This window comes from Gorilla gorilla, chromosome 1, assembly GCF_029281585.2.
Source record: "Gorilla gorilla gorilla isolate KB3781 chromosome 1, NHGRI_mGorGor1-v2.1_pri, whole genome shotgun sequence".
Lineage (NCBI taxonomy): Eukaryota > Metazoa > Chordata > Mammalia > Primates > Hominidae > Gorilla > Gorilla gorilla.
Genome location: NC_073224.2, coordinates 83,126,694 through 83,144,551, shown reverse-complemented (window position 1 = coordinate 83,144,551; position 17,858 = coordinate 83,126,694). Strand labels below are relative to the sequence as shown.

The following is a 17,858-nucleotide window of genomic DNA, read 5'->3' as shown; positions in this document are numbered from 1 at the left end:
CTATTAGTGTGTTTGCTCGCATTGTCCTCCCCTCATCTCAGATATTTTGGTCAGGTTAGGTCTGGCCAGGCAGGCAGTGTACAGCTCTTCCTCCTCCTTGTGAGCAGAGAATCTTGACCACACCTTTATAGTTATACTTAACACACTGCATAGTAATTATGTGTTTGCCAATCTCTCCCATGAGAGGCCTTCTTGAAGTTAAGTTATTCTTCTTACATGTCTACCACACTACCATGCTCAGCAAATGTTACTGAATACATGAATATAGAATAGACACTACTTATAATTAAATGAAGCGAGATTGACAGTATTCACTCATGTCTTACTTTTCAATGGGCCCCTTCTTTTGATGTTATGTAGTTGTGATGGCTTTCTGCATTGACAGAAGGTTCACAGGGCAGAGGAAAGATGAGTTTCAAAAACAACCACCTACCTCCCAAAACAACAATGAAGCATACAAGCGTTGTGAAATGTTTCTCTTCAACAAGGTAGTCAGCTGGCTGCCCGCAGAGTAAATCAGGTCTGTTACTTTCATTTTGTGCCCAGAAGTAAGAACTCATTTTTGCTGCTGCTTTTCCCCAGACCTAACTTGATGGAGTGGTTTGGTTATTATTGACACTTTCACTTCTGCACGCTAACCTGTATAGCACGCAAAAAGAACATGAGACCTACCAAGATCCAATTCATCCATACCATTTCTACCTAAGATTGTGCCACACTCAGATCTGAACATGTCTCTTCTTGTCACAGGGCACACATTAATACCTCTTGTCCTACCTCTTGCTCCAAGAACATTTTATAGGAACACTAACAGCAGTGTTAGTGTTTACTCCCTGTACTGTTACATGTATATGGGAGAGGGGGTGCATTGATAGGTGCACTTACCATTGTAATGATATAGTAATGTGCTTGCTTTCCCCATTGGACAGTGAGTTTCTCAAAGGCCAGGGCCCGAACTTTCCTTAAGGCTGTGCACATAGCATGTGGCACGAGATAGGCTGTCCAAAAATATTTGATGGGCTGAACTATTTGAGGGGGAAGGAGCAAGGATAAATGTTATGCTCCCCCTTCTCTGTGGGTATAAATCATTCTGGAATTCCATTTTACCACTCCAGCCCTAATATATCTTTTTCTTCTCTCAGCACCCTTCCAATAAAAGATGGCAAATGGGAAACAAAGTCAAAGTTGAGTCACACCAGTTAAGGTTGGGAGTGAGGATAAGTGTGAATAACCTAAAAATAAAGGAAAAGACCAAGGTTGAGGTTTGATCATATGATGCCTTTGAGTGAATTAGAAAAAGGCCCCCTTCCTCAGAGCAATGAAGCCTGTCAAGGCACATGGCTTGGCATGTGACTACCAGGCTGGATTTCAGCCCCAGTATCCCACCTCAGCTGGTACTCTGTGTAGGATGTAACCTGTGCAAATCTATGCAGTGGTCCTGAGAAAGATTTGTTCTGTTTTATTTTTCCTTGCAGCTAGCCTTAATCTAAAAATCCTAGAGGTTCCTCAAGTATCTCCAATAATATTTAAGGCTTACCTTTGGTCCTTTGTTTTGCAGGTCTACAGGTCACAATGATTCTGGTGTGAAGCAGAGGATGGGCCAGAAAGAGATTCAAAATGCTACATCTTCAAATCACTTCATCTGTCCCTCCAGTAGCCCTTCAGGTCCTTGGCATCTTCAACTCCTGCTATCCTCACGTGTAATGACCCTCAAATTAAGTTCTACAAATTACCCAGATCAGAGATATGTTCCTTAAAGATTAAGCTGCTTTAAAGTTGAAATTGAGAGGAAGGCTCTCAAAATCCCAAAGAACAATGCACAGTTATGCGTCTGTTTGCCAGGGACAGTATTACCAACTGATATTACACCAAAATCCATTTCCGTGCCTACTTCTCATTGGTTCCTTGCCAGCCTTCTTTCGTTCTGATTGGCTGCCTACATTATCCCCACCCCCAATCCAGAAGAAGCCAAGTGATCTAGTTCTGGGGAAGCTTTCATTTTTTAACATTCAAGTTATGTAGGTACCCACAACTGTTTTAACTGATTTTTTTTTTTTTTTTTTTTTTTGCTGACATTGTAGAATGAATTCATGAATTTTACAAGTATAATCAAAGACAACCAAAAATTTTTACTTTTCCCTTCAAAAGCTAAGTGTAGTGTAGCTCCCCTGTAGTCTAAGTTAGAGAAGAATACTAACAGCGTGTTTTTCCTTCTGTGCTCAGCAAGCCTTATCTGTACTTGCTAGTTTCACATTCCTTGAGGCTCAGGGAGTTCCTGTTTCACCTCCCTAGCGCAGCTGCAAAGTTACAAGGTTAATACAGAAACATGGTTTCCCAGGGATGTGGAACATGTAGTATAGATAAATGTAAAAGACTGATCAACTGCCTTTGTTCTCGCTCCTGTAAGTACGCTTCCTGCATCATGTAGCTCCTGGCCACTGACTGCTTAAAAGGTGGCTGCTTTCTTTGTCCAGGGCTCAGACTTTCCTGGACGCTAGTCCTACTGAGCCAGGTGATCACCTTTTAATAAAGACCTTTCCTGAACTCACTCTGTTCGGTCTCTCCCATCTTTGATTGTCCCAAAACAACATAATAGCTGAAATGGTCAAAGATATTAATGTAGACAGAATCTCCTTCTATATTTTTGATATATACTCTATATTTCTTATGCCAACACCATCTGGCTCAGCCCTAACCCTCTTCAACACAGTCTTGTCTCCTCTGTAATTCTTTTTCAGTCATACTGTTTCATTTTATTTTTCTACCTCTCCTTCCTTTTCAATGTTTCTCACTCCCATTTTCCTAACTCCTATCCATCATTGGTTTCCAGTCCTTAATTTGAAGAAACAATGTTACCCATTCTTCATGGGAGGACAAATGCATCCCAAATTCCATGATGCCTAAGTTATATACTTCTTGCCTCAAATATAATTACTAAAAACAAATACAGTATAAATATTAAACAAATGAACAATAATCATCAATTGGTGGGTTACTTTCAAGGAAGAGTTGTTTTGTGACAAATTCTACTCTCTCATTCCTATACCACATTCACCAAGGTTGCTGCACATCATCTTCTTGAGGGCACCAAGGAGAACATCACAGCAGTAAGATTATACCTTCACTATGTATCAAGAAACCTCTGGCAAGTGAGTCTCAATTCCTACTTCAGACTAAACACAATTCTAATCAACAGCTCTGACTGTGACAAGCAACATTGGTGCCCACATACTAGCTCCTAAAATATTCTTTATGACTTCCTTTTTTGTACAAACTGACGTGGTTCTTTTAAGCCACTGAGCTCATCCCTACTATAATGCCAAGGACTATGTTAAAAAATAATTGTCTTATTCACAGGCCCTCTCCTAAGAGACCCATTCCTTAACTCTTCCCTCTTCTGCCTTTACTTAACTCACCTCATTACCAAGTTCACTACCCTCCCATTCGGATCTTCACCTTATCTATACTGGCTGTCACCTTGATTCCTCTCAAAATTAAGTTTGACTCTCTCCTTAGTCAAACTGATCTCAGCACTACTCAGTTTGAGTAATGCCCTTCCAGGTTCTGCCTAGTTCCCATCCTACTGCTGTCCCCTCAGGCTCACTCGGTTCACCTAAGCCCTGCAGCTAAGACTCCTGTAGGTTGAATTTAAGTTTCGAAGTTCAGATTCCCCATGGCCTTTAGAAAAATCCTCATACTTCAGGAAAACTTGGAGGAAATCCATAAAGTCAGTTAGCTTACACATAGTTCTGAAAGCTAAAGAAAGCAATAACTAAAATATAGAGGTGATCAAATTTTTTATCCTTTCCCATGGAGCTTTTTTTTAAAAAAAAAAGCAATAATAAAGTTATATTTCACCATTTTTTATAAATCCAGCTGAAGGAGATTCTGGTCAGTTTGGGGAGTTGAGCGCTGAGAGGCTGCCCAGTGTTTTCTCCCAACTCCATCTTCTGAAAAGAGACAATACTATTTAATTGAGATAGACACAAAACATAGGGGGGTTAGTCAGTTTCCCATCCTCCTAACATTATAATTGGTTCAGGAGTGGGCATGGGCTCAGACAACACCAATTAGATGGTTCCCTAGGTTGGTATATTCCATTATTGGGAGACAGCTGTTCTCTCTCCACTTAGGTTTAGTTGTGATGATGACCCCTCAGAGCAGCTGGAGGCCACCTTCCCAGCTGCATGGAGAAAGCCCACCTAAAGTCTGAAAGGTTCTATGAGGCACCACCTTAGATATTTCTGAATTCTTAACAAATGACTTTATAATTCCACCATGGATTTTATCTTTTTCCCAGAAACCATTCCTTAGGTGGAGAACTTTTTGCCATCTAGAAAGGATAGGATTGAAAAGCAATTTTATTTTCAAAGCCAGTGAGCACTGGCTCTTTTCATATCTTCTAAATCCTAAAATTTATTTGAAAGCTGAAATGTTCCTTCTCAGTTTCTCTCTCTCCTCTCATTTAGTAGAAGCCACACTCAGTCTGGAAATATCCTTAGCAGGGTCATCGAATTCATTCCTTAGACAAAATGTGGCCAAACTTACCCACCATCTCCTAACAAGGGTTTCTCCAGCTTCCAATAACATCTTCCTCTCTTTACTATAAACTCACCAATAGCCTCCTAGAAGGCCCTAGAGCTTCTGCTAATATTGTACTTGAAGGCCTGTAGCTTTCACCCACACCCTCCTCCAGGCCTTTCTGTCCTCTACCATCTAGTCCCAAAGACAATGCCATGTATTTTAGGTTTTGTTATGTCAATTTCTCACTTCCAAGTTATACAATTTGTGAATTATATATTGTTAAGTAACAAATACATAACTGAGTAGCTTAAAACAATAACAATCATTTATTTCATTCACAAATCTGCAATTTTTTGCATGGCTCAGCACAGAAGGCTTGTCTCCACTCCACACAGCATCAGCTGGGCTGGCTTGACTGGAGGATCTGCTTCTAAGATGGCTCACTCATATGGCTGGCAAGTTGGGGATGACTGCAGGCTGGAGCTCAACCAAGGCTGTGGGCTGGGGCCTCAGTTCCTCCCTGTGGATCTCTCTATAGGCTGGTCAAGAGTGAGCATCTCAAGAGAAAGCATTTTCCCTAGTTAGGCAGAGGCCTCATCACCTTTTATGATCTAGCCTCAGAAATCACATAGAATCACTTCCACTGTAGTGACGAGCCTGCCCAGATTCAAGAGGAAAGAACAGAGACACATCTCTCTACGTGAGGAATGTCATGACCATATTGTAAGAAGAGCATGTGGGAAGGGAGATGTGGCCATCCTGGAAAATACAATCTACCACATATTAGATTGAACATGGGGGCAAGTGTCAGTCCTTTACAATCTGGGGGCATCATGTTAATCTAAATAGCAATCTACTTAGTCCAGAGCAGTAATTCTCAAAGGCTGGACCACAGGCCAGTTCTGATTCATGACAAAAGTTCCATCATATATGACAAAATAAGAAAAATAAATACAACATAAAGATCTATAATAAAACTTAATTTATTTAACTTAAAGTGTAGAGCCCTACACTGAGATCTCTTCCCTTTCCTGGTGTTAAAATGTCTTTTGTTAAATGATAGTGATAGTAGATAGTAGTTGTTTTATTAATGATGTCCTATCAATCTCCTCCCCTTTTTTACATTTTTTCTGTCCAATTAAATACAGAAGTCTAAAGAACTACTGCCTAAAAGTTATCATAACATTGAATTTAGCCTTTGATTGACTACTTCCCAAATAATGTGGAGGCTTCATTGATTTATTAGTATGCACTTTGAATAGTAATTACTTTGTGGATGTTCAGAAAAAGCCATGCAGCTACCTATGTAACAGCTCTAACTCAAAGCCTAAGGGCATTTAAAGTCGCCTATGAATAGATCTATAATTCAATGTAACAATATGTAACAAGAGATACTATAACTCTCAAAATGGACTAAAATTGTAAATCTATAGATATAAATAAATGTTCAGATTCTCACATCAAAGGAATCTTTGACATGAGATCCAGGAATCTGTTGTAATCACTTGGTTCACATGCCAGAAAGTAAAGTGACATTCAAGGTGAAGGCTTAGACAATAGAAGGTCAGAGGAGAAATTAGGCGTAGAGTTACAATGTTGGATGTATGTGTGGCTTATCTGCTAGAGGAGTAGGAGTTAAAATGGGGCAAGATATGGAGGTAAGTGTTGGGAGTCATTTTTATAAAGGTGCACAAGCTCTATAAATTAATGAAGAGGTAATGAGTTCTATGTATAAGGTATTACTAAAAGATAATTCATTCAGTTATTTACTAACTTACTGTTTTATGGACTTTTTAGGTATAAAAAAAGAACAAAACAAAATCCCTACCCTCAAAAAGCTTACAATTCACACAGAAAGACAAACCTGTGAACAATTAAGTAGAATTTGTATGAGGCTATTAGCACTATGGGTGCCCTAAAGAGGGAAAGACTCATTCTTCATAATACTGGTGACAGGGAAGGTCATGGAACAGAGAATTACAGATTGCTTTACCAAAGGTTAGGATTGAATTTTGAGAAATTCCCACAACTGGGGGCAAGAGGAAGAAGAGGAACTGGTGAAGGAGTTAGAAAAGCAGTTTTAAGAGAGTAGAGGAATCATAATTGGCATAAAAGTACCAACACAAGGAGTTTAAAAATAGCATCAGCAAATGTATCAAAAGCTATAAAAAGTTTGAGGATAAGGATTGAAAGATTAATAAAGAGGGAAAATAGGTTTATTTTATACTAAGGGGTCTCCAGAAATGCCTTGGTCTAATTTAGAAATCTTTGAAGTAAGAATCCAGGAATCCCTCCCTAATCTGGAACACACTCCTGGAAAGTAATGTTGTATTCAAAATCCAAGCTCAGAAAATGTAGAGTTAGAGTAGAAAGGACAAAAATGGCACCTGGACTTTTCCTAAATTATTGCAGTCCTTAAGGACACTGGTCTTCGCACAATATACTGTATTAAGAAAATGGACTAGGCATAGTGGTTCACAGCTGTAATCCCAGGACTTTGGGAGGCCAAGTCAGGAGGAATGCTTGAGGCCAGGAACTCAAAGACCAGCCTGGGAAACGTAGCAAGACTCTATCTCTGCAAATTTTTATTTGTTTTTATTATTATTTTTTGAGATGGAGTCTCACTCTGTCACCCAGGCTGGAATGCAGTGGTGCGATCTCGGCTCACTGCAACCTCCACCTCCCGGGCTCAGGTGATTCTCCTGCCTCAGCCTCCCAAGTCACTGGGATTACAGGCACATGCCACCACATACAGCTAAATTTTTGTATTTTTAGTAGAGACAGGGTTTCACCATGTTGGCCAGGCTTGTCTCAAACCACTGACCTCAGGTGATCCGCCTGCCTTGGCCTCCCAAAGTGCTTGGATTACAGGTGTGAGCCAGCACCCAGCCTGCAAATGTTTATTTTTCAATTACCCAAGCATGGTGGGAGGATCACTTGAGTGCAGGAGTTACAGGTTACAGTGAGCTATGATCATGATAACTCCACTGCATTCCAGCCTGGGCAGGAGAGGGAGACCCTGTCAAGAAGGTTGCGGGGGTGGAGAGAGAGAGAGAGATAAGAGAGGAAGAAGAAGGAGGAGGAGAGGGAAGAGGAGGAGGAGAGAGAAGAGGAGGGGTAGGGGAGGGGAGAGGAAGGGAGGGGAGGGGAGAGGAAGGGAGGGGAAGGGAGAGGAAGGGAGGGGAAGGGAGAGGAAGGGAGGGGAAGGGAGAGGAAGGGAGGGGAAGGGAGAGGAAGGGAGGGGAAGGGAGAGGAAGGGAAAGGAAGGAGAAGGGGAAGGGAAGGGAAAAGGGAGAAGGGAGAAGGAAGAAAAAAAAAAAAAGGAGCAAACACAGGTCTTCTTTGTACTGCTCCATAAACACCCACTGGGTCGGCCAAAAAGGTGGCTGAAAGTTATTGCAGTGTTCTTTTGCTTTAAAAAATTGAAACTGAATTGCTCATACATTAAAAGGATAAAAAACTAAAAACTTTGGGAGACATTTAAAACAGGGTTATCTCAAAATCATGGTTAAATAAATGTCAACTGACAAAGTATTACTGAATTACCCATTCCTTTTCCTTCTCCCCATAAGAGAAAACTAGCTTTCAGAACAGGACAAAGAAGAGAAAGTCATAAGAATGAACAATAAGTGCTTTTTAAAAACCATTTTCTTTTCTATAAAACTTTTCCATAAAGTCACAACGTAAGAGAAGGTTGAGGCGCCTGATTAAATAAATTAGAAAAAAGGCTTTCCAAACCACCAATATGAAACCAACTATCGTACTTAAAACCTAGGAAATATAAAACAGAATGGGAGGGGAAATGGCCTTCAGTCCAGTTACAATATCTGTATTGCCAGCCTTATAGAATAGGAGAACTCTTCTAAGTATAAAACTATACAGATTTGTGTTTATTAATTTACAGATAGAAGGAGGTCAAAGATAAAGAGGGATTTTACTCAGAGGTATACCCCACCTCACAGGTGAATTTTAATTTTGGACATAAAAAGTGATAGTTGTACCCAGAGGCTCCTAATCCAAGCCGGTCTTAATATTTCCTTGCTCCAAGTGTCATTCCATAAGATTTCCTTTTTAGGCAGGGAGAACAAATTTTTTCTCTGGAAATAGCCAAATATGTCCTTTTATATGGAATGCCTCAATTACACAGAAAATTATTAGATTCTCTGAGTAGTTCTTAAAGCCTCCACTTGGTCTTCATGAATGATTTATACCCAAGTGCTTTCCTGAAGGAGCACGTGAAACTCACATGGGGCTGTGCTTGGAGGAGCAGAGGCGAGGCCAGAGTCCGGACATAAGCATGCTGAACAGGTCAAACAAAACAAGGGTGATGTAATGTTGTACTTAAATACTTAAAGAAACCCACATCTGTTTTCTCGATTTCAAATGGCATGCATAGGTTTGCCTTTCAGATACTAGAAGAAAATGTGGCCTTTTACAGAACGTATGTTCAGTGGGAGGTATCATCTTGACTTCTCTTCTGGTCATGGCTTGTTACAGATTTGGCACTTTTCACTTGACCTGAAAGGAAACAGATTTTAAAATTACATTTAATTAGTTTGCAATATGAAACAAAATGAAGCCAGTTTTTAAGACAATAAGCATGGAATAAATTAGATTGTCCCAGGCTGAACCAGCTACTAATTCAACCCTAGTGTTGTTGGTATGTCATTCAAATAGTCTCTCCTGTTCACTATATTTAAAGCTGTGAGGTCACATTTCCCATATAATCAGTATTATTGTCCCTAGTTCTGCCATTGATGAGAGTAACTTTGAATAAACCGCTAAACCTCTGTTGTCTTCACTTTCTTCACTGCAAAGTCAAGGTTCATTTCAGAGGTTCCATCAAGATCTAACATTCTGTGATATGAAGGTGCTTAGAGAACATGTGATATAGGGGGTCGAGGGAGAGAGGCAAATATTCACAGGTGAGAAGGGAAGGAGGGGGGATTGTTGGGCCAGGTTAATGGTACTGGTGGAGAGGTGGGAATAACTGTATATGCAATAGTCCCAACTACTTAGGAGGCTGAGGCAGGAGGACTATTTGAACCCAGGAATTCAAGTTCAGCCTGGGTAACATAGCAAGACCCTGTCTCTAAAAAAAAAATTGTAATTGAAGAACAAATTAAGATATCACAAAATCTTAAAAAATAAAAAATAATTCAGGTCTTAATTATCTCACTCTTAAACTATACTCACTTTCTCTAGTCTCCTCTCCCTCCAATCCATTTTGCAAACAAGCCCAGATTATCCTCCATACTTAATCTCTCTTCTCTCCCACCCCAAAGCCTTTAAATGACACCCCACTGCCCAAAAAATAAAGCCGAAACTTCTACGTTTACAATTTAGTAGTTTTAATAAAATGATCACATGTTAACTTTGCAATAACTCTATTTTCTACATTTCTACTGTACCTTGACACAGACTCAACTACAGTCAGCCACAAGGGTACTGGCCACTTCCTTATTCCCCACATTTCCACTTTTGATCATAATATTGTGCTTTCATTCTGGAATCTCCTTCATACTCCACACTGGCTATCCATCCTCTCAGGAAACTCTTCTTTCTTCATGATGCTTTATCTTTATATTTAGGCTTCTCTGATCATATAGAGCACTTAGATTATCTTTTCAGGTATGTTCTACTCACAAACTAAGTGGTAGGCTCCTAGGAGAGTGCTATGTGTGTGCTCAACAGATCATATGATTCATATTAGTTCTAGATGGCAAGAAACATTATGTCATACTGTAATATCTGGACTAGGTTAAGTGTCTTAACCTTTAAAAATCCACAACTCCTTTTTGATAAACATAAAAATCTTAGATACTGATTATCCACATGCAAAAGAATTAAATTGGACCCCTATGGCCTAATACATACACACACACACACACACACACACACACATACACACACACTATAAAAATATATATCTCCAAATATATCACAGAACTAAACATTAGTGCTAAAACTACAAAACTCTCAGAAGAAAACATAGAATTAAATCTTGGTGACCTTGGATTGGCAATGGTTTCTTAGGTATGACACAGAAAGCAGAAGCAACAAAGGAAAAACAGATAAATTGAACTCAATCCAAATAAAGTCTTTTGTGTTCCAAAACATAATTAAGAAAATGACAAGACAATCCAGAGAACGGGAGGAAATAGAATCATATTTCTGATGAGAGACTTGTATCCAGAATACATAAAGAGCTCATATAACTAAAAAATAAAAAGACAATCCAATCTACAGGTGGCAAGGGCAGGTGTGGTGGCTCACACCTGTAGATCACTTGAGCCCAGGAGTTTGAGACCAGCCTGAGCAATATGGCAAAACCCTGTCTCTACAAAATGTAGAAAAATTAGCCAGGTGTGGTGGCATACCCCTGTTCTCCCAGCTACTTCAGAGGCTGAGGTGGGAGGATTGCTTGGGCCCAGGGAGGTTGAGGCTGCAGTGAGCTGTAACTGTGCCACTGCACTGCAGCCTGGGCAACAGAGTGAGAGCCTGTCTTAAAATGAAAGAAAGAAAAGAAAGAGAGAGAGGGAGGAAGGAAAGAAGGAAAGAAGGAAGGAAGGAAAGAAGGAAGGAAGGAAGGAAAATGTCTTCCCTTTAATGACCAGGAAAAGAAAAAAATAAAAATGGCCAAGCAATTCAAATAGATATTTCTCCAGAGAAAATATAGAAATGGCCAGTAAGCATGAAAAGATGCTTAGAATTGTTCGTAATTTGGGAAATGCAAATCAGAATACATTAAGATACCACTTCATACCCACTAGGATGGCTAAATTTTTTAAAAAAGACAATGACAAATACTGACAAAGATGTGGAGAAATTTGAATCTTCATGTACTGCTGGTTGGAATATAAAATGGAAATCAGTTTATAACTCAGCAATATACCAAAGAAAAAGGAAAACATGTGACCACACAAAAATTTTCATACAACAGTTCATTGCAGCATTATCTATAATAGCCAAAAGAGTGGAAACCCAAATGTCCATCAATTGATAAATAGATTAAAATTGGGCCGGGCACAGTGGCTCACACCTGTAATCCCAGCACTTCGGGAGGCCGAGGCAGGCGGATCATGAGGTCAAGACATCAAGACCATCCTGGCTAACATGGTGAAACCCCGTCTCTACTAAAAATACAAAAAATTAGCCGAGCATGGTGGCGGCCGCCTGTAGTCCCAGCTACTCAGGAGGCTGAGCCAGGAGAATGGCATGAACCCAGGAGGCGGAGCTTGCAGTAAGCCGAGATCGTGCCACCGCACTCCAGCCTAGGCAACAGAGTGAGACTCCATCTCAAAAAAAAAAAGAAATAGATTAAATTTGTACCCACAAAATGGAATATTATTTAGCCATAAAGCAGAATGAAGTACTGATACATGTTACCACATGGATGGACATTAAAAATATTATGCCAAGTGAGAGAGGCCACCACGAAAGGCAACACATACTATATTATTTCATTTATAAATGTTCAGGGGCAGGTCCAGAGGGCAGCCATCCTAACCCAACCTGCCCTGCCCCCAGAAAAAAAAGTTAAAAAGAAAATGTTCAGATAAGGCAAATCCAGAGACAGAAAGTAGATTAGTGGTTGCCAGGACTTGAGGGAGGGAAGAATAGGAAGTGACTGCTAATAGCTATAGGGTTTCTTTTCAGAGAGGTAAAACTCGAAAGTTAGATAAGGGTGATAATTACACAACTTTGTGAATATACTGAAAACCACTGAATTGTACTCTTTAAAATGATTAATTTTAAGGTGTGAGAATTATATCTCAATAAAGCTATTATTTTAAAAAAATGTTAGGGGTGTGCCTGCCACCAAGATTCTGATACGTTCACCTTTCTGATTCTTAGGATAGTATTCCCACAGTAGGTTTTTCCCGAAATATAGAATTATAATACTGAAACTGCTTTTTAAAACGCTGCCAAGAGGAAGCGAGATGGCCGATTAGAAAAAGCTGCAGTCCACGGCTCTCATGGAAAATAAAAACAGTGAGTGAATTCAGCACCTTCAAATGAAATATCCAGGTTCTTCCATTGGGACTGAGTAGACAAATGGCTTGACCCAGAAAGAATGAAGAAAAGTAGAGTGGGGCAATGGCCCACCCAAGAGCGGCACAGAGCCAAAGGAACCCCCACCCCCAGCCAAGGGAAGCAGTGAGTGATTGTGCGACCACTCACAATGTACGTGTGGCTTATCTGCTTGAGGAGTAAGTAAAGTGAGAAACCACACTTCTCACACAGATCTTTGCAACCCACCGATCACGAGATCCCCTCATGAGCCCATGCCACCAGAGCCTTGGGTCTGATACACAGACCTATGTGGAGTCTTGGCAAAGCAGATACTCAGGCTCACACAGAGACCCAGGAGTTTTACATACTCTGGCCCCAGGAATCCCAGCAAGGCAGGAGATCCATTTATATGCTCCCCTAGGAATAGGGCTGAATCCAGAGAGCCAAGCAGTGTCATTTTGTGGGCCCCACTTCCACGGCACTTCACAAGTTAAGACCCACCACCTTGGAATTCCTGCCAGACAGCACAACAGGCTGGAGACTGCCTGAGATGGATGAGTTCCCAGTGGGTAGAGGCAGGTGCCATCCATTTCTGCAGTTTGTTCAACTCAGCCCTTCTAGCCTTCCAGCTCTGGGGAGTTCAAGAAGTCCTGATGAGGAGGAGTTCTGCACAATGCAGCACAGCTGCTGTGCCAGATTGTGGCCAGATTGTGGCCAGATTGCTTTTTTAAATGGGACCCCAATGCATCCCCCTTCACTGGGTGGGGCCTCCCTGCAGGAATTACAGCAACTCCAGCCAGGGTTATACAGACATAACTCTGATCTCTTTTAAGATGGAGCCACTGTGGGGAGGGATGACCGATGTCTCTGCGGTTCAGTCAACACTCTTTCAGCCTGCTGGCTCTGGAGAGTCCAGGCAGTCTGGATGAGGAAGGGCTATCCCCAACACAGCACACCTGCTCTACCAAAAAGCAGCCAGACTGCTTCTTTAAGCAGGTCCCTTATCCCATCTCTCCTGACTGAGTGAGACCTCCCAACACGGGTCTTCAGATACCTCCTACAGGAGTGTCCAGGCTGGCAACAAGTCAATACCCCACTGGGACAAAGCTCCCAAAGAAAAGAGAAGGCTGTTTTCCTTGCTGTTTCACAGCCTTTACTTGCTGATACCTCCAGGTAGAGGAAAAACCAAGGCAACTTCCAGTTTTCTGGAGCCATCCCCCAGCAAACTGCAGCAGCCCTACAGAAAAGTGGCCTGACTTTTAAAAGAAAAACACACAAACAGAAAGCAACAGCAGCAGCAGCATCAACAAAAAAGGCCTCAAAAAAACTCCATTCAAAGGTCAGCAACCTCAAAACTCAAAGGTAGATAAGCCCACAAAGATGAGAAAGAATCAATGCAAAAATGCTGAAAACTCAAAAAGCCCAAGTGCCTCTTCTTCTACAAGTGACTGCAACACCTCTCCAGCAAGGGCACAGAACTGAGGCCAAGATGGCTGAAATGACAGAAGTAGGCTTTAGAAGGTGGGTAATAATGAACTTCACTGAGCTAAAGGAACACATTGTAACCCAATGCAAAGAAGCTAAGAATTATGATAAAACAATACAGGAGCTGAAAACCAGAACAGCCAGTTTAGAGGGGAGCATAACTGACCTGATGGAGCTGAAAACCATGATGCAAGAAGTTCACAATGCAAACACAAGTATCAATAGAAGAACAGACGAAGAGGAGGAAAAAATGTCAGAGCTTGAAGACTATCTTTTGAAATAGGAAGACAAGAATACAGAAAAAAAGAATGAAAAGGAATGAACAAAACCTCTGAGAAATATGGGACTATGTAAAAAGACCAAACCTATGACTGATTGGGGTACCTGAAAAAGACAGGGAGAATAAAACCAAGTTGGAAAACATACTTCAGGATATTATCCAGGAGAATTTCCCCAACCTAGCAAGACAGGCCAACATTCAAATTCAGAAAATCCAGAGAACCTCAGTAAGATACTCCATGAGAAGATCAACCCCAAGACACATAATCATCAGATTCTCCAAGGTCAAAATGAAAGAAAAAATGTTAAAAGTGGCCAGACTGAGAGGCCACATCACCTACAACGGGAAACCCATCAGACTAACAGTGGACCTCTGAGTGGAAACCCTAAAACCAGAAGAGATTGGGGGCCAATATTCCACATTCTTAAAGAAAAGAATTTCCAACCCAGAATTTCATATCCAGTCAAACTAAGCTTCATAAGCAAAGGAGAAATAAGATCCTTTTCAGACAAGCAAACACTGAGGGAATTTGTCACCACCAGCCCTGCCTTGCAGGAGCTCCTGAAGGGAGCACTAAATATGGGAAGGAAAACCCATTACCAGCCACTACAAAAACAAACTGAAGTATACAGACCAGTGACACTTTGAAGCAACCACATAAAGAAGTCTGCAAAAATAACCAGCTAGCATCATGATGACAGGATCAAATTCACACATAACAATATTAAGCTTAAATGTAAATGGGCTAAATGCCCCAATTAAGAGACACAGAATGGCAAGCTGGATAAAGATCCAAGACCCATCAGTATGCTGTCTTCAAGAGACCCATCTCATGTGCAAAGACACACATAGGCTCAAAAAAAAGAGATGAAGGAAAATTTACCAAGCAAATGGAAAACAGGAAAAACGCAGGGATCACAGTCCTAGTTTCTGACAAAACAGACTTTAAACCAACAAAGGTCAAAAAGGACAAAGAAGGGGCTGGGCATGGTGGCTCATGCCTGTAATCCCAGTACTTTGAGAGGCCAACGTGGGTGGATCACCTGAGGTCAGGAGTTCGAGACCAGCCTAGCCAACATAGTGAAACCCAGTCTCTACTAAAAATACAAAAATTAGCCAGGTGTGGAAGTGGGCACCTGTAATCCCAGCCACTCGGGAGGGGGAGGCAGGAGAATCGCTTGAACCCAGGAGACGAAGTTTGCAGTAAGCCGAGATTGCACAATTGTACTCCAGCCTGGGTGACAAAGCAAGACTCCATCTCAAAAAAAAAAAAGACAAAGAAGCAAAGAAGGGCATTACATAACAATAAAGGGTTCAATTCAACAAGAAGAGCTAACTATCCTAAATATATAGGCACACAATACAGGAGCACCCAGATTCATAAAACAAGTTCTTAGAAACCTACAAAGAGACTTAGACTCATACACAATAATAATAGGAGACTTTAACACCCCACTGACAATATTAAAAAGACCATCCAGACCGAAAATTAACAAAGATATTCAGGACCTGAACTCAGCTTTGAATCAAGCACACTTGATATATATCTACAAAACTCTTCACCCAAAAACAACAGAATATACATTCTTCTCATCACCACGTGGCACTAACTCAAAAATTGATCACATATGCAGAAGTAAAACAGACAGCAAATGCAAAAGAACTGAAATCATAACAAACTGTCTCTCAGACCACAGTGCAATCAAATTAGAACTCGATGCTAAGAAATTCACTCAAAACCACACAACTGCACGGAAATTGAACAACCTGCTCCTGAATGACTCCTGGGTAAATACTGAAATTAAGGCAGAAATCAAGAAGTTCTTTGAAACTAATGAGAACAAAGAGACAATGTACCAGAATCTCTGGGATACAGCTAAAGCAGAGTTAAGAGGGAGATTCACAGCACTAAATGCCCACATCAAAAAGCTGGAAAGACCTCAAATTAACAACCTAACACCACAACTGAAAGAACTAGAGAACCAAGAGCATGGACACAGGAAGGGGAACATCACACTCTGGGGACTGTTGTGGGTTGGAGGGAGTGGGGAGGGATAGCAATGGGAGATATACCTAATGCTAGATGACAAGTTAGTGGGTGCAGCGCACCAGCATGGCACATGTATACATATGTAACTAACCTGCACATTGTGCACATGTACCCTAAAACTTAAAGTATAAAAAAAAGAAAAAGAACCAAGAGCAAACAAACCCCAAAGTTAGCAGAAGACAAAAAATAATCAAAATTGGAGCAGAAGTGAAGGAGACAGAGACACAAAAAAAACCCTTCAAAAAAATCAATGAATCCAGGAGCTGGGTTTTTGGAAAAAAATTAATAAAATAAATAGACCACTAGCCAAATTAATAAATAAGAAAAACAGAAGAATCAAATAGACACAATCAGAAATGATAAAGGTGATATCACCACTGATTCCACATCAAAACAACCATCAGACAAACTATAAACAATTCTATGAACATAAAGTAGAAAATCTAGAAGAAATGAATAAATTCCTGGACACATACACCCTCCAAAGACTGAACCAGGAAGAAATTGAATCCCTGAATAGACCAATAATGAGTTCTGAAATTGAGGCAGTAATAAATAGCCTACCAACCAAAAAGAAGCCCAGGACCAGATGGATTTACAGCTGAATTCCACCAGAGGTATAAAGAAGAGCTGGTACCATCTCTACTGAAACTATTCCAAAAAATTGAAAAGGAAGGACTCCTTTCTAACTCGTTGTATGAGGCCAGCATCATCCTGATACCCAAACCTGGCAGAGATACAACAGAAAAAGAAAACTTTAGGCCAATATCCCTGATGAACATTGATGCAAAAATCCTCAATAAAATACTGGCAAATCAAATCCAGCAGCATATCAAAAAGTTTATTCATCATGATCAAGTTGGCTTCATCTCCAGGATGCAAGGTTGGTTCAGCATACACAAATCAATAAATGTAATTCATCACATAAGCAGAACTAAAGACAAAAACCACATGATTATCTCGATAGAGAAAGAAAAGGCCTTTGATAAAATTCAATATCTCTTCATGTTAAAAATTCTCAATAAACTAAGTATTGAAGGAACATACCTCAAAATAATCAGAGCCCTATATGAAAAACCCACAGCCAATGTCATAATGAAAGGACAAAAAGTGGAAGCATTCCCCTTGAAAATCAGCATAAGACAAGGATGCCCTCTTCCACCATGCCTATTCGACATAGTATTGGAAGTTCTGGCTAGGGAAATCAGGCAAGATAAACAAATAAACAGTATTCAAATAGGGACAGAGGAAGTTAAATTATCTTTGTTTGCAGATGACATGATCCTATATCTAGGAAATCCTATTATCTCAGCCCAAAAGCTTCTTAAACTGATAAGCAACTTCAGCAAACTATCAGGATACAAACTCAATGTGCGAAAATTGCTAGCATTTTTATACACCAACAACAGGCAAGCAGAAAGCCAAATCATGAATGAAATCCACTTCACAATTGCTACAAAAAGAATAAAATACATAAAAATACAGCAGTCAAGGGAAGTGAAC

The 17,858-nt window shown here is 40.5% G+C and overlaps 2 protein-coding genes across 8 annotated transcripts in view; both read right to left on the bottom strand.

Moving 5' to 3' along the window:
- SLC9C2 (solute carrier family 9 member C2 (putative)) overlaps positions 1 to 8,301 on the bottom strand; it is a 115,178-nt gene extending 106,877 nt beyond the window's left edge. The window contains exons 1-2 of the mRNA XM_004027915.5: positions 1,538 to 8,301; positions 434 to 639 (exon numbers count right to left, since the gene is read on the bottom strand). Of these exons, the coding sequence (XP_004027964.4) occupies positions 434 to 560 (127 nt within the window). The 5' untranslated portion in view covers positions 561 to 639; positions 1,538 to 8,301. The remainder of the gene's footprint in view (positions 1 to 433; positions 640 to 1,537) is intronic.
- A 591-nt stretch (positions 8,302 to 8,892) lies between these two features.
- Positions 8,893 to 17,858, bottom strand: part of ANKRD45 (ankyrin repeat domain 45) — a 101,868-nt gene continuing 92,902 nt past the window's right edge. For all 7 annotated transcript variants that reach the window (XM_063710813.1, XM_055365999.2, XM_019036933.3 and 4 more), the window contains one exon: positions 8,893 to 9,042. In XM_063710813.1, the coding sequence (XP_063566883.1) occupies positions 8,972 to 9,042 (71 nt within the window). In that variant the 3' untranslated portion in view covers positions 8,893 to 8,971. The remainder of the gene's footprint in view (positions 9,043 to 17,858) is intronic.